We start from the raw sequence: 17,137 nt of genomic DNA, 5'->3' as shown, positions 1-17,137 counted from the left end.
CATGAAGTGTGCTTCTTTCTTCCGTGCATGGAGCCCTCGGACCCATTTTATTTTACCTTTAAGACGAACCAGGTTTATTCCAGCGTAAACTTTTAGGCGTCTCACTTCACTTCTTCAGGCGCATGAATGTTGATGTTGAAATAAACTTGGTTCGTCTTAAAGGCGCCACCTGAGGTCTGTTTTGTTTCAAAGACTCCAAGGGTAACACTGCCTCCCACATACGCTTATCCTTCTCACTGCATCATGTATCAATGTAATCGCTCCTTGATCGGGGAAAAACTGGTATTCCGGGCAATCCTAAACAGTGTCACAGTGGGCATGGATTGGGTTGGAACCTGAATACCGGTTCTGCCAACATTGGCACTTCCCCCAGTGCCATATCCTTCTCCACCTTGTAAAAGGGGAAGGGAGAATCTTTGATCCACGGTATCCAGCTCTTGCCTGTTACCTTTTCAAAAACTTTCAATAGTTGGCCTTAGAATTCGAACACAGCAGCACGGTAAGATTTCATATCTTGAAAAACAATCTCCCATCAAAAACAGACAAACCCCTCCCTCGCAGATTGCAATGACAGCATTCCTTCTGCCTCTCTTTTCCATTTCAATTAATATAAATGCTAACTGCAAAAGTTACAGAATATGTGTTCATATTGTAACAATAATTGTTCAAGTTACTGTAGAAATTATTATTTTCCCCTCTTTTGGGGAGCACATTTAGGTAGGTGGTCACTAGAGGAAAGTTCTGTCAGAAGAGCTGGTTCGAGACTGCAGTGTTGTTGGGTGTAATTTGTTCATTTCAGTATTATTGTGTTCTGTGTGTGAGGCCCAAGGCAATTGCCCTGTGGTAACACCCCCTACAGGCATACTGCAGAGTAGCCCAAAGTGGCCCAGTGCAAAATTATCTGCTAATGCAGTGAGCAGTGAATCCCATTCAGGCGTGAGATCCAGACTTTTATCACCCCTGCTATCACACAGTTGTCACACAAGAGTTCAGGGAGACCCCGGAAGCTTCCTGGGGCTGCTCAGTGAAAAGAAAATGGTCATGACCAGGGGTAGGGAACCTGCGGCTCTCCAGATGTTCAGGAACTACAATTCCCATCAGCCCCTACCAGCATGGCCAATTGGCCATGCTGACAGAGGCTGATGGGAATTGTAGTTCCTGAACATCTGGAGAGCCGCAGGTTCCCTACCCCTGGTCATGACTTTCCTGTAAATGCACTTACCTATCAGGATTGGTTTCCCCCTCATTGCAGAGAACTGACCCAGTCGATAAAGTTGTACACCGTGAACTGTGTGCAAGTTAAGAGCATATCCCAGACTCCCGTGCGGCACACAGAGGTATGACAGATGCTCAGGCCCTGATGTTGCAGAAAGAAGCCTGTTGCTGGCAGAAAGTTTGAAAATGGTGATCATTAGCATTTAGATAGCAGGTTGGGTATTCTGAATGCTTCACACCCATTATTGCAGTAACTCTTACATCAACTATGCAAGGTCTATATTATTACTCTACATCAGGGGTCTGCAACCTGTGGCTCTCCAGATGTTCACGGACTACAATTCCCATCAGCCCCTGCCAGCATGGCCAATTGTAGTCCGTGAACATCTGGAGAGCCACAGGTTGCAGACCCCTGCTCTACTTTATAATTGGAAATTGGAGGGAATGGGTTGAGGCTAAGAAAGAGTGACTTGCCTAAGGCAACTTGGTGAGTTTGTGGCAATCTGGCAGACATAAACAAAAGCTTCCTCACTGATCCTGAGTTATGCCTTTCCAAGTTGCTGAAGTTAGTATTCATAGCGCTGTTAGTCTCCACTAGCTCCCTGGCTCTATCGCTTACTCTTTGCAACTATCACCTAAAGCTCCCAATGTACATTCAGCATCTAAGGCTTGGCAGTTGTCCTGGCAGATCATTCAGAGGCGCCGGAGTTAGGAGCCTGAGTTTGCAATCACAGTACATGTCAGCTTATGGAATGTGCTTCCTTAATTTCCTTAAAGCAAAACCTCCAATTGGTTGCTTTGCAAGCCTGGATCTGGAAGAGAGAAGAGAATGGCATTTTCACAGGAGCCGTTCAATGACTCTACGTCAGGCCTTTGTTTGAGCCAGGGTTGAGAATATGCTAAGTCAGGGGTAGGGAACCTGCGGCTCTCCAGATGTTCAGGAACTACAATTCCCATCAGCCCCTACCAGCATGGCCAATTGGCCATGCTGACAGAGGCTGATGGGAATTGTAGTTCCTGAACATCTGGAGAGCCGCAGGTTCCCTACCCCTGTGCTAAGTGATATTCAGTCCTAGAATGCTAAAAATCTGGACACGACAGCTATCTTGTATCTGGATTTAAATCCCTAGTTTTCCACCATGCATCTCACTTTAGTGAATTGGACCAGTCAGTAGGCTGTATCCAACCATGCAAGCCATTTCAAAGGGTATTTCGGTTTTCCCGAGGAAGCATCTGTTTGCACACATGCTACCTGAAATTTCGTTCCTAAGAGTTGATAGACTTTAAAGAGCATCATAAAGGCCACTTGGGGGGGGGGGGGGAGGCAGTTTTTCCAGTGGCAGAATTTGTGGGCTCCCTTTTAAGAAAACTTAAAAGGCCAGATACAACCCATTCTTTCTATCTAGCAGAGTTTGCATAGCTGCTGCAGGGACAAAATGAGTGAAAAGAGATTGCTGTGTGCAATACCTTCAGGTCCACAGCTGGGCAGATATAAAAACCAAATAAAAATATGTAAATAAATCCTGAGCTTGGGAGGAGTGCCCACTCCTCTTGAATATTTTTAGGTAGCCTGCTTAACTATCTAGTTCATAAGAACATAAGAACAAGCCAGCTGGATCAGACCAAAGTCCATCTAGTCCAGCTCTCTGCTACTTGCAGTGGCCCATAAATAATTTTGTGGGAGGAGTTGTGTGTGTGTGGGGGGGACTTTATTCTACAGTCAGTGGTAGAGCTGGGAATGGGAATTGGCACTATTAGGACCATGCCCAGCAGGGGGCAGCACTGCCAACTTCCTGGAGCCCTCTGGCTTTGTAGCTTCCCCTTTGCTATTTTTGCTTGCTCTCCACAGGCAGGATAGCTGCAAGGAAGAAAAGCAGCTGTTGGCGTAGTAACAACAAGAGTGTCTTGTCAGATTTGGCCTCAGACTCCCACTGCTCTATAGCAGCAATGGCAGTCCTTTGGCCTTTCATTGCTCACAATTACTATCAGATTTACCTACAGCAGGGGCGGTGCTCCAGATGTTCATGGACTACAATTCCCATCAGCGCCAATTAGCCATGCTGAAAGGGGCTGATGGGAATTGTAGTCTATGACCATCTGGAGCGCCATAGGTTGGCCACCCCTGACCTATGGCATGGAGTAGTGATGCTCAATCTGTGGCTCACAAGTAGCTACATTTGCAACTACCTGCAACCAAAACAATCACGTTTACTTACTTCCCTGACATCTGGCCTGCACCTTAGGGAGGCTGTGAACTTACCCATTCTTTCAGCAACAGGTATTTCAAAGTGGGAATCAACTGCCAACCCTGGGCCCCACTGGACAAGGGCCTTGCCGATTTTGCTGGGACACGAGGTAGGTGCCACACTGGGGAATGGTGCTCTGAAGAGCCACTGGTGGCATGTCAAAGAGCCACATGTGGTTCCCAAGCCCTTCAGTTCAGTAATGCTGCCACAGAACATAAAGCTAAATTAAGGGGAAGAGACTGTGGGTCTATATTATGCTACTTTACACCTAAGCAAACTATTTGTGGATGGGGAATGGTATGATACTGTCTATTATGAAAAATCTGCAGTGTTGTACAAACAGCCACTGATACACGACAAACAGAGCATGCTCAGTTGCTTCGTTTGTCGCCACGGCCCTTATATGCCCATCTTGGCTGTCAAAAAGTGAACCAGGCTGCCAAACTTGCACACAGCAGCAAACACAGCCCTGTTACAAGAGAAAACGTTCGTGTTTATGACAAGACTGTAAAAGGAAAGCAAATACTTTACAGGTCAGTAAATGTAAACACTGGTAGTCTTTGAGCTGTGACAGCAATAATTTCATCTGGCTGGATGATAAAGGGAAAGGATCATTCAGGCCAGCATACAGTACAACTTTTTAAATAGGATCAACCACAGCATATCACATTGTGGATCCACACTGTACTTTAAGATAGATCACATCCCCATTTTTAAAGGCAGCTAAAACACACAAGATGTAAGAAAAATTGTTAATTCAGAATTCTGTCCTGTACATCTCAAAAGTTGTGTCGCGGGAACTGCAAGTCATTTTCCTCAAAGAGAAGGTCACTGCCAAGAACGCATCTTTCCCAACAATGTAAGGTCAAGAAACCACAAATGCAAGACATCAAGTAATACACTCAACAAAAGAAGCAAATGAACAGAATAAAGAGCAATTGTTGCTAGTACTAATTTCAACGTATCTGTTGTTCTACGCGTGCACATCGGAAAACAGCGGAGACAGGAAAACATTGAACACAGCCAAGCCTTCTAAAACATTGTTTCTATAGAGAACAGTCACAACCCAAATGCATTCTGCACATAGTCAGAGGCACAATTTCCTTCGATCCAAAAACCAGGGAAGGGATAAAAACAGTTGTCTGCTCAAGTTCCTATTCTGCCTTGCCATGAAATATTCTGTGTTTGCTCCCTGTTTTGCAGTTAGTTTCTACTAAACAAAGTGACCAACTTTTCCCCTATGACCATCTCTTGCAGCTAATACCAAAAGCCAAGAACTGGCTTGTATTCCCACTTCCTGAAGTTATGTAGGTGGCATCCAGACACAAAGACTTCTCAGTGCTGAGCCCACAGAATTCTTGACCCACGCAACAGTTCTTTTGGCACCGAGCAAAAATCTTTGGATAACTGTAATCCATTCCCTCATTTTAGGTCCTGGGAAATCTCCACCCAGTAATTTTTGGGAACTCAACAGTATCGCTTGCATCTCTTTTTTGGTGGGATGTGCATTAGCTTCGTGAGACGGAAAAAATAAACAGTTCTGAGGTTCAACAATGCAAGCCACTTTGAGTAGTTTGCCGGGGGTGGGTGGGTGGGGGGTGGGAGTAGTTAAAATAAAAAGTAAAACAGGAACAGTACACTTTTATCATTCCACAATTCAAATAGGCAATGTTTGACCAGGAACGATGCAAAGGGAGAGGGAAACATAGGTTCATTCCGCACATGCAGAATAGTGCACTTTCAAACTGCTTTCAGTGCTCTTTGAAGCTGTGCGGAATGGCAAAATCCACTTGCAAACAGTTGTGAAAGTGGTTTGAAAATGCATTATTTTGCGTGTGCGGAAGGAGCCATAGCAAGAGCTACAAGGGGCTGTTAAATCGAATTCGGGAGACCCCCATTTAAGTCCCAACTCAGCCATAAAACTGGTGGCATAATCTGGGAACAATCACTCCCTCCTCTCAGCCTAGCCTACCTACAGGACCATCATAGGGATAAAATAATAAATAAATACAATGAAACTAGGGAGAGGAGGACCAGAAAGGACACCCAGACCTCCCTGAAAGAAAGCTGGCATAAGAACGAGATATTCAGACCCGATAGTTTCAGGTGGGTGCCTGTAGATAGTCTGCAGTAGAGGAGCAAGATTCGAGTCCAACAGCACCTTAAAGATGAACAAGGTTATTGGGGTATGAGCCCAAAAGTATTTTGACTACTAAAAGCAGTCACCCTGGAAATCTTGCTGGTTTTAAGAAGAAGAGTTTTGGATTTATATCCCCCCTTTCTCTCCTGCAGGAGACTCAAAGGGGCTTACAATCTCCTTGCCCTTCCCCCCTCACAACAAATACCCTGTGAGGTAGGTGGGGCTGAGAGAGCTCCGAGAAGCTGTGACTAGCCCAAGGTCACCCAGCTGGCGTGTGTGGGAGTGTACAGGCTAATCTGAATTCCCCAGATAAGCTTCCACAGCTCAGGTGGCAGAGCGGGGAATCAAACCCGGTTCCTCCAGATTAGATACACGAGCTCTTAACCTCCTACACCACTGCTGCTCCTGGACTCCAATCTTGCTCAACATACTCTGATAGCGACCAGAAGGTTCCTGCGCTACAATCCACGGATGAAATCAGAGACTTGGTCTCTCCCTGACTGTTCACTTGTCAAGTGGAACTAGGTTTAGGCTAATCCAGTTTCTGCTGTGGAAGTTTGACCGCCGAAAGCATCTGAATGGCTAGCTAAAAAAAGAACACGCCGCAGGAAGTTGTGTGGAAACATTTCAGCTCCTGTTGTCTGTGGTATTATTGGCTACATAAATCCTCCAGGAGGAGGGCCAGCAGAATGAAAATTGCATCTTCAGCACTGTGAACGCTGGAGAAACACAACTGCGCTGGTCTCGAACTGCTGTGAAGGCCCTTCTGGGGAGAAAAGAGAAGGTAAAAATGGAAATGAACAAACAAACAAAACTACTTGGTGGCGTGGGCGGAAGGTATCTGAACAGTGTTATATCCAAACAAGATTGCAAACACGAGATTTCTCTACAATGCACCTTGTGGAACCCAAAGGGTGAAGACAAACGTAATGCACCAAAAGAGCTGGGTCCTCAGTCTCAAAGTGAGCGGAGCTTCCTTCCACCTTTGCAAGGCAACCGCAGGTGGGTTGTGCACAGGCTGAGCCGCCGACCTTGCCCCGTCTCTACTGCTCCAAGTTCAAGCAGACAGCCTCTTTCCCCACCACAGCTCTCACACAGACCCATTTATACATTCAGCCTTTGCTTTAATAATAAATTGGCATTTTCACAAACAAAGCAAAACGAGGGTGATCTTTGGCCATCTTGCAGGTGCCGGCCAATCAGCAACCAGTTTCTGTTGCGGATCCATTTTCGTTTCAAAGCAAGCGAGGGAAGGGACGTTTGGATCAAGCGGGGATGCTTGTGAAACCCGCTCCTGTGCCTTATGTCTGTCTTCACCCCCCGAGTTTCCAAAGTGTGTTCCTGAGCACAAACGAAACCGTTTCAATCCTCCCACAGACATTGTACACGATACATTTTATAAGCCCCTTTAGTAGACAGACAGATGCGGCTGCCCGGTCTCCCCACCCGCTTTCTTCTCGGCATCGCGACCAAAGCACAGACTCAGCAAAAATTTCAGTCTTCGGTTTGCGTCAGTGGCGGCAAACGGCAACCAGCAGTTGGACCAAAGCGGAAGATCCACGGCTCGTGGGGGGCGATATCCGTTGGCACGGTTTGATATAAACTCTCAAAGAAGATGGTGGGCCAGAGAAGCCCCCCGGCACAAACCAGGACAGGGTGGGGGGATGGCTCAGGGGGAGAGCTGCTCCCCCTCCACAATGAGACAGCGAGGCTTCGTGAGCAACACTTTTATTTACAAATATAATTAAAAGCTCTGACAGTTATCATGCTCTTCCTTTGAACCTGAAAAAGGTTTTTTTTGTCGTTTTTGTTTTTTTTAAAGTGCATGCAAAAGAAGTAAAGCCTTTTTTTAAACCTTTTTATTGTAAGAAAATACACAGTTTGAAAGTGTGAATAATGCAATATTTATGACCAAGATTATCGGGGTCGGGGAAGAGGGGGGGCACGTCGAGGTGGGGGAACCAAAGATGGAAGAAGGGGGACGGGGAAGGGGTGAGCGGAGGAGAGGAAAGATCAAGGCGATGTGACCGTGGAACTCCAAAGACTGACTTGGAAAGGGGGTGGGGGTGGGGGGGAGTGGCCAGGGAGGATAGGAAAAGGAGGCAGGTAGTAAAAAAACTTCTGATCAGAGAAACAGTTAAAATACAATATGAAAATAAGTAAATTTCTCCTTAAATTTCCTTCTATACACAAAATACACAATTTGACAAGGCCCAATTTGTGCTCCTGGGATCCTCTGGGCTTCTGGTTTTTTCTTTTTTTTCCTTTTTTATTTTTTTAAGTGTATTCACATCCTCTGCTACAGCAGAAAATGATTATGATACAATCAAGAATGTGCCAAAGACCACGGCCAAAAACCCACCTGGCCTGGCCTGGCCCTTTTCAAAAAATCACGCTCTCCCTCTGCCCCCCCCCACGGACCCCCCCTCCCTTCCCTCCCCAAAGTAATAATATGTCCACCACTGATATGTACAGCACAATTCAGAATTCATTTTTTTTCTGTAAAATGTATCAAATTTCTCAATCTCTTAATAAAATTTTTTATTATTTTTTTATTTAATTATTCCTGATGAATAAATACCAAAAAAAAGAAAGAAACAAACAAAATTAAAAACTAAAAAGTTATGCAGCAGCTGATTAAGGTAAGGCTGCGACATCCATCTCTCTCCCCCTGGGGATTTGACTTCTTTTTTTAAAAAAATTACTCTTTTTTTTTGCTTGTACTTTCATTGGTTGGTGGCAAAAATGAAGTGATTGCTTTTGAGCAAACATACATCCACTTTTTTTTTGATTCATTAGAATTGTCTCCAAAGTTTTCACTGAAACATATATATTTCTCTTTCTCTCTTTTTTTTTTAGAAAAAAAAATCATTGCACAGAGACATCAATACGGTGAGACACTATGAGACTCGAGAAACTTTGCCGAGCGTGGTCCAGCACTGGAGCTTGACAACTGGCGGGAAGGGGGGGCCCCTGATGGAGTAAGAATATACAGGCACTAAGTCCGACGTGATGTCAGTTAAAGAGACAGAAAGAGAGAGAGCACACCCGTTAACATGGGGGGGAATGTTGGGATTTTGAGATATTTTTTTGTTTGCATTTTTTTTAATGGCAAAAGAAATTTAATCTCATCTGTAGTCCTCCTTAGGAAATTCTAATGTGACCAAATTTCCAAAGCCCATCCGAAGGCTCTCCATGTCAAAAGTTTCAATCTCTCGCTCTTGCCTTTCCAACAGAAACTTAATCCTCTCGCTGCGCTCCTTCTGCAGGGCGGCCAGCTCCTCTTCAATCTGAAACGGCAGAAGCGGGGAGGGGAGAGGGTCAGTGGCGTCCTCAGAGCGGCCCTGAACCTCGGTGGGGACCACTTGCTCATCCTCTCATCTTAAAAGGTAACGTTTCCCCTTCAGTCATGTCCGACCCTGGGGTAGCACTGTGAGCAGTGATTTCATAGGCAAGCCTCTTTTGTGGGGTAGTTTGCCATTGCTTTCCCCGGCTATTCTTTACTCCCTAGCTATGAGCTAGGTACTCATTTACCGACCAAGAAATGGATGGATGGCTGAGTTGACCATGAGCCAGCTGCCAGGATATCTGACCCACAGGGGGATCCAACTCCTGACCGTGTCAACATCAGTGCAAGCACTTAACCACTACGCTACATGGCTCCTATCCCCTCACCTTACTAGAACCCAAACTGCTTGTGGCAGAACGAGATCTTATACGCAGGTGTTGGGAGACTTTGGCCCCTTCCACACATGCAGAATATTGCACTTGCAATCCACTTTCAAAACACTTGGCAGCTGTGCGGAATATCAACATCCACTTGCAAATAATTGTGGAAGTGGATTGGAAGTGCATTATTCTGCATGTGCGGAAGGGGCCTAAGAGGAGAACATGCACACGGGAGAAGAGGAGCGGAACTCTCTCTGTTCTCCGGTTCTCCTCTTTCGAAGCCTCTCTCCTTGGCCCACACCCAAGTCACTTTCATCATTGGGCGTGTGGTGGAATTTGCAGAGCGAATCGTTGTCTCCAGAAGGGGACTGACCACTCTTCCTGACCACCAATTCTTCCCTGTAAGTGGGGGCTAGCCTCTCTTTATCACAGCACCTTAGGCTACAAGGAATATGCACTCGCTGAAACACTGTTCTCAAAAGGTGCAAGTTAGAGGGTGTATTACATTAGCCTCAGCAAATAGCCATGGACAGCCCCATCGTCAGAAAGTAACAACAGTCAGGCTTATGCTTCTGGAACTTGATGAGGGTTCTGCAACCAATTGGCCATGCTGGCAGGGGCTGATGGGATTTGTAGTCCATGAACACCTGGAGAGCCGCAGGTTGCAGAGCCCTGTCTTAGCCACACTAAAAAGGGCCTTGAGATCCTGGTCTTACATTACCAAGAGGAACAATTATTAGTAAAACCAACATGGTGCACAAGGGCCATAGGAGGGAGGGCGACATTTGGACACAAGTAGTGGTGGGCGGAAAAGGGACATCCATCCACCCCCTCCTGCCATTATTCGATTATTAGAAGGCAGTCGGAGATGGGGGGGAGGGGGAGGTTGGCGACGGGGCACAAGATGGCCACTGGGAAAAGTCGGAATGCACCAATGGCCCGGGGGCTTCCCTCTTCCTCTCCCAGGCCAGGTGAGCAGGCAGTGAGGTCCAGGTAAGCAGTGTGGTGTCTGACCTCAGGGTCCCCTAGTTGGGCCCACCGATGTCAGTTTTCCTTGTCCTTGTGGCCCCATCAGTGACTGCACCTGGCGGCGCGGACCCAGGCAGACTGCTGACAGGGCCAGTCAGGCGAGGAGGAGCCAAGGCCGGCTGGCAGTACCGCTGGCCCTGGCCTTTCGTCGGGGAGGGGAGGGGGTCCTTTCCCGGGGTCATCTGGGCCACTCAGTCCACCCCAACTCAGGAGGGGAAACAGTTTTGACTGCTGGAACATAGCAGCTGAAACTCTGTGTGGTGTGTGCGCGTGTGTGAGTGAGCGCGTGTAGCTGGCTTCAAAGATGGGTCCAGGAATAGGACATCTGCTTTGGGGGAACTCTGTATGCTTGTACAGACGAGCATGTCTGCCTGCTCCTCTATGCTCAACTGGTAAGCATACCGATGTGACAAAAGCTCTGGATAAGAGATTCCACCTAAACATCAGGAAAAACCTCCTGACAGGAAGGGCTGTTCGACAGTGGAATGCACCACCTGGGAGTGTGGTGGGGTCTCCTTCTTTGGAGGTTTTTAAAGAGAGGCTGGATGGCCATCTGTCAGGAGTGCTTTGATTGTGTGTTCCTGCATTGCAGGGGGTTGGACTTGATGGCCCTTGGGGTCTCTTCCAACTCTACGATTCTATTTCAGGACTCTCAAGAAGCTGATCTCATACCAGGCTGGCCCCAGGAACTTCCCGTGCCTCCAGGAAACATGAATCCCCCTCCTCCTTATCCCAGGGCAGGGGTCTGCAACCTGCGGCTCTCCAGATGTTCATGGACTACAATTCCCATCAGCCCTGCCACTTGGCCATGCTGGCAGGGGCTGATGGGATTTGCAGGCCATGAACATCTGGAGAGCCGCAGGTTGCAGACCCCTGTCCCAAGGAAATGAATTCTAAAAATGAGTTGCATGCATCTGCACACTCTACTTGGACACTTTTCTTCCATCTGCAACTCCCCCACCCATTCGTCCTGCTGCCTGAAGGCGACAGTTGAATGGCCCGCCCGCCCCAACGTACCTTTTGCTCGAGATGTGCCCTGCGCAACGACACCCTTTGCTCCAGCTTCTGGAGCTCCCGTTCATGCTGTGCTTCCGTCTGCATCTTGATTTTGCTCTGATAGGCATTGAGCAGCTCCATCTCCTGCTGAAGCTGCAGCCGCAGGGCCTGGCATTCCGCTTCCTGAGCCTCATCCAGCCGCAGCTGAAAAGAGCATGAGAAAGTCAGGGGCCTCTGTAGTGGCCGGAGCCAGCCCGAGGGCGGGCCATGACTGAGCTATGCAAATATTCAGCAGCCAATCCAGAAAGCTCGTGACAGGCAGACGGGAGGCAGAAGGCGAGGGCACGCGTTGGCTGCTCCCACACAGAAGTTCATGGCCATTTCAGCGACAACATGCAGTGCTTTTTTTTTTTTTTAAAAAATGATAACCCATATGAAGAGGAAGTGTTTGGATTTATATCCCCCCTTTCTCTCCTGTGAGGAGACTCAAAGGGGCTTACAAATTCCTTCCCCTTCCCCCCTCACAACAAACACCCTGTGAGGTGGGTGGGGCTGAGAGAGCTCCGAAGAACTGTGACCAGCCCAAGGTCGCCCAGCTGGCATGTGCTGGAGTGCACAAGCTAATCTAGTTCACCAGATAAGTCTCCCCAGCTCAAGTGCCAGAGCGAGGAATCCAACCCTGTTCTCCAGATTAGACTGCACCTGCTCTTAACCACTACACCACACTGGCACCCCGCAGGGCACATATGAAGTTATAATCTAACAGAGGCCCCTTCCGCACACGCAAAATAATGTGTTTTCAAACCACTTTCACAACTGTTTGCAAGTGGATTTTGTCATTCCGCACAGCTTCAAACAGCAATGAAATCAGTTTGAAAGTGCATTATTCTGCATGTGCGGAATGAGCCTGAGCGTCAGTCGTTGGTTCCCAAGCCTGCTCTTCTCTAATCTTTTTGGGAGGAGAGCAGCCCAAGAATGTTTTCAGGAGGTCTGGGTGGGAAAGGAGTGCCCTTATCCAAGATCTCCACCACACTGGTGCAATTCCCTTCCCTTGGTCATTTCCCCCACCATGCCCCGGGAGGGTTCTTTAGGAATCTCTTTAAAGCTCATACATCGTCAGATCAATAGTGCATCGTAACAATCTATTGTTATAATCTACTAACTTCTCTGAATTCCTGGCTTTCATTTTTTTTAAATTAACCTTTTGTTGTGAAAATACACCACTATCCCCTTTACGTTTCTGCATGTAAAAGATCTGGACAATTACTTTATTTTTAAAAAAATGGAACCTGGGAATTCAGAGGAGCTGCTACTGCATGACAATTACTATATAAAATCCTCCACTGGGTCTCATGGGCTGGGTTTTTTAGCTCTCTGGCCCCTCCCGCACCTGCAGAATAGTGCTCTTTCAATCCACTTCCACAATTGTTTGCAAGTGGATTTTGCTATTCCGCATAGTAAAGTCCAGCTGCAAAGTGGATTGAAAGTGGATTGAAAGTGCATCATTCTGCATGTGCAGAAGGGGCCTCTTTCTAGGTTGCAAGCCACAGTCAGGAGATCCTGCTTTCCAGGCAGTTAGAAAGGACATCGCTCAGGCTCTGCAGCCCAAGGGGGACCCTCACCGCTTGCGATGCCATCATCTCATTGATGCTCTGCTCATACTGCTCAGCCAGGATGGCAAGCTTCCTCGTCTGCTCATCCTTCAGGCTCTTCAGAATAGTTTTGTGCTCACTCTTTGGAGTCACTTCCAGCTGGTGGTTCTTGAGTGCTTTATACTGCTTGGTTTGCACTTTGCACGTGTCCTGGAACTGCTTCTTGATCTGCATTTCCATGGCCTGTAGAGAAAAGTGACAATTCAAGTTAGGCGTTTTACCAATTAATTTTTTTAAAAGGTCCTGTTTCGTAACGCTAAGAAGAAAGTTTATAGGTTCACCATCGGCTTATTCTAAATGGCAGTATGTCTGAACATGAAAAAATAATTACGTAAAAAAAAACAACAGCAAAATTGCTCAAGTCGGTTAGTTGCTTCTACAGTTCAGTCTTAGGCTTGATTTAAAAAGGATGCTGACTGTGGCAAAAGCAGTCACCCACAGGACTTTTGAGAAGCAGAAGAGTTTGGATATATATCCCCCCTTTCTCTCCTGTAAGGAGACTCAAAAGGGGTTTGCAAATTCCTTTCCCTTCCCCCCTCACAACAAACACCCTGTGAGGTAGGTGGGGCTGAGAGAGCTCAGAAGAACTGTGACTAGCCCAAGGTCACCCAGCCCAAGGAGTGCACAGGCTAATCTGAATTCCCCAGATAAGCCTTCACAGATCAAGTGGCAGAGCAGGGATCAAACCCGGTTCCTCCAGATTAAAGTGCACCTGCTCTTAACCACTACGTTACTGCTGCTTGTTCCCCACAGAGAAAGCAGATTGGAGGGGGGTGGGGGTGGGAGACAAAAATTTAGGTTGGGCACACTCAACCCACCTTCAATACCTGTAAAAACTGTTTGGCTACACAAAGTGAAACAATAAAGTGCACAAACAGAAAATGTGCCTCGTTCAAAGCCTCTCCGGTTCTCCTAAGAACCACACTCTTATTTCCAAGCTAGGTTTTCTGCTAGATTTCTGTGCAAGGAAATCTAGTGCTGATCCAGCTGGTTGAGACCCACAACCTAGCCATGCCTATGAATTTTACAATGAATTCTAAATTGCAGTTCTCTATCTCCACCTTTAAATCACCGAGAAGAATGCCCACTTGATCCTGCAAAAGATGGCTATAGGTTTATTTTTCTCATTACTAGTGGCCTAACTAGGAGATCGGACAGCTCTGAAAATTTTCTATAGTAAGAAAAAGTACAAAGAGCCCCCCCTAAAACAACTGAATTAACCAGCGACTATGCAAATTCCCCCCGGCACATTTGGAATCAGAAGGCAGCACTGCTTGGGTCCCAAGTTACACTCTTAGCACCTCTCACACTTACCAGTGGTCCATGATCACCCAGAACCAGTGCATAGGCTGAGATGCCATTGGGGACCCTTCTCTGCCTTCAGGTAGGTGTATGGTCCATGGATATGGTCCACAGGTGCAGTTTCCTCTCGAGAGATATTTTACCAAGCCACTATCTTTGGCCCCTTCCGCACACGCAAAATAATGCATTTTCAAATCACTTTCACAACTGTTTGCAAGTCTACTCTGCACAGCTTCAAAGAGCACTGAAAGCAGTTTGAAAGTTCATTATTCTGCAAGTGCGGAATGAGCCCAAGGCATTCCTTTACGCATCAGACAAAGCCTGCAGGAAAAGTTTGTTTCCTTCCACCCTCACCGTGTTGCTTCTGCTTGAGAATTCATGGCTAACAGACCTGGAATTTGAGGAGGGGTTGATTTGGGGGTCTTCTGTGCTCCTCCAACAGTTTGTTGCCTTCATTTGCTCCACTGCTGATCTGAATGGCCTTTTTGCCCTCATCAGCTACCCTGAACGCCACACTTTGTGTGTGATGGACTAAGATAAGTAAGTAGAGAGTGGTTACCTTCAAGTTTTTGGGCTGCTGCCGAAGTTCCATCACGTGCTTCCTGTGCAGCTCCCGCTCCCGCCGCTTGTTGTACTCCAGCTGGTTCTCTAACTCAGTCTGGTGCTGCAGCCGGATCAAGTCCATGCGTAGCTTCTGCAACGTGTGCAGCTGCCTGTACTCTAACTCCCGCGTCGACTCGTCGTGCCGGATTAGCATGGCGTGCTCCATCTCCTTCTGCGTCCGCTTCTTATTTAGCTCCTGTGCACAGAAAAGAAACAGTTGGCGAGGAGCGAGCCCCAGCGACGCAGCGGACGGTCATCTCTCTTGCACACAGGCAAGGTGGCAAGATTTTGATGGATGCTCTGGAAACGAGCCCCACTTGAGAACGGCTTTGCCGGATCAAGCCAAGGCCAATCTAGGCCTGCGTCACCCCAATAGTGACCAGCCAGCGTGACGTGAAGGCCCTTCCCATTATTTGTCCACAGTACAAGGTAGTCAGAAGAAGACGAAGAGTTGGATTTATATCCCCCTTTCTCTCCTATAGGAGACTCAAAGGGGCTTACAAACTCCTTACCCTTCCCCGCTCACAACAAACACCCTGTGAGGTACGTGGGGCTGACAGAGCTCAGAAGAACTGTGACTAGCCCAAGGTCACCCAGCTGGCGTGTGTGGGAGTGCACAGGCTAATCTGAATTCCCCAGATAAGCCTCCACAGCTCAAGCAGCACAGCGGGGAATCAAACCCGATTCCTCCAGATTAAGAGTACACCTGCTCTTAACCACTACACCACTGCTGCTCTTAACCACTACGCCACTGAAGCGTTTGGTCTTTGTGCAGCGAAGTTCCATTTCATGATCATGACACATCCTCAATATAATTATCTAAGACCACCTTGTAGTAGGATTTGTTTTTTTCAGATGGACAGCTATGTTGGTCTGCTGCCACAGAGCAAGATTTATGTCCAGCAGCACCTTAAAGACCAACAAAATTTCCAGGGTAGAAGCTTCTGAGAGGCAAATAGCTCTTGGTCCCCATCTGCCCTTCGTGTCTGACAAAGGGAGCTTTGACTCTCAACAGCTGACACTCTGGAAATCTTAGATCTGAGCTAGTAGCACCTATGAGACCAGGAGATCAGCTTTTGAGAGTGACAGCTCCCTTTGTCAGATACGAAGGGCGGATAGGGATAAAGAGTCTGCACTTGTGGGCTCTGTGTGGAAAAATGTTTTCACGGATCGTTCTGAAACTACCGCAAATCAACTTCGCTGTGGTGCCTGCAGTGGAAGTTCAAAGCAAATCTGCCCATCCCCTTTGGGGTGCCCACAAATCTTTCCTGTGTTGCACTTCTGCAAGCTGCCCAGCAGGTGGCAGGCACGAGCACCATGAGATCAAGTTTACAGGCTAGAGACTGGCACTTCGGGAACTTTTGCAGAATGGATGGCTGACTCCACATCTGGGTGGGGTCTTTTTCTTTTGGTTTGTTTGTTAGTGATGTAAATGGGGCTAAGGAAAGAGTCACTGTGACACAGTGTCCTCCGTGTCCAGTACTGCAACCACACAGGTGAACAAAATTAAGTACTTCTCCAGGGGCAATACAAGAACCAGTGCCTCGCTTGTGCCTTGTAGGCATGCTTGTGAGTACCTTTTGAACACTTATGCAAGAGAATTCCTCTATGCATTCTCATACCCTAGCAATACCTCCCTGCTAATGACATTCACTCCTCGAGCTCTACCTGCTCTCTGAAGGTTTCCTGAATTTTCTCCCTTAGGCCTCTTTGGACACCTAAATCCAACGCTGAATCCTTATCTTTACCTTGAAAAACTCTTCTCAAAACTCACTTTTTTGGCAAGTCCTTTGGTTCAAATCCACTAGAACTAAGGCTGTTGACATATTATTCTTTGTTTACCCTCAGTATCAACTTTTTCCATCTAAATTTTGATTGTAAACGCCTTGGGGCAGACCAAAAAAACCCCGCTACCACATTATTTGCAAACATATCGACAGTGCACACATATAAATCACATAAATGTACAGTGAGATCACGCACAAGGTAATTCCAAAGTGTTGGGTTCTCATCCTTGCCAGCTCATACCAGCCCTTTCCTTGAAAAGAACACTTATACAGAGCTGTACCTTAAAGGAAGGACTAAGAAACACCTTGATGCAGGGGTCCCCAAACTACGGCCCGGGGGCCAAATGTGGCCCCCTGAAGGCATTTATCCGGCCTGCCAGGCATGGCGGCGATGGCTCCATTCATGTGCAGTGGGGGCTCGAGGGAGAGGAGGAACCGGCCCCAACGACTGTTGATTGCAGTTACATGATGGCACCCCCAAATCTCCACAAATTTTCT

At 47.3% G+C, this 17,137-nt stretch overlaps 1 protein-coding gene across 4 annotated transcripts in view; it reads right to left on the bottom strand.

The window, feature by feature from the left end:
• Nucleotides 1–7,313: 7,313 nt before the first annotated feature.
• TAOK3 (TAO kinase 3) overlaps nt 7,314–17,137 on the bottom strand; it is a 135,453-nt gene continuing 125,629 nt past the window's right edge. For all 4 annotated transcript variants that reach the window (XM_048514120.1, XM_048514119.1, XM_048514121.1 and 1 more), the window contains 4 exons: nt 14,809–15,048; nt 12,918–13,130; nt 11,317–11,499; nt 7,314–8,891 (listed from right to left, as the gene is read on the bottom strand). In XM_048514120.1, the coding sequence (XP_048370077.1) occupies nt 8,730–8,891; nt 11,317–11,499; nt 12,918–13,130; nt 14,809–15,048 (798 nt within the window). In that variant the 3' untranslated portion in view covers nt 7,314–8,729. The remainder of the gene's footprint in view (nt 8,892–11,316; nt 11,500–12,917; nt 13,131–14,808; nt 15,049–17,137) is intronic.

The sequence above is a fragment of the Sphaerodactylus townsendi genome, linkage group LG13 (assembly GCF_021028975.2).
Source record: "Sphaerodactylus townsendi isolate TG3544 linkage group LG13, MPM_Stown_v2.3, whole genome shotgun sequence".
Lineage (NCBI taxonomy): Eukaryota > Metazoa > Chordata > Lepidosauria > Squamata > Sphaerodactylidae > Sphaerodactylus > Sphaerodactylus townsendi.
The sequence above is the reverse complement of the archived record's forward strand: the minus strand, read 5'-3'. Positions and strand labels throughout refer to the sequence as shown.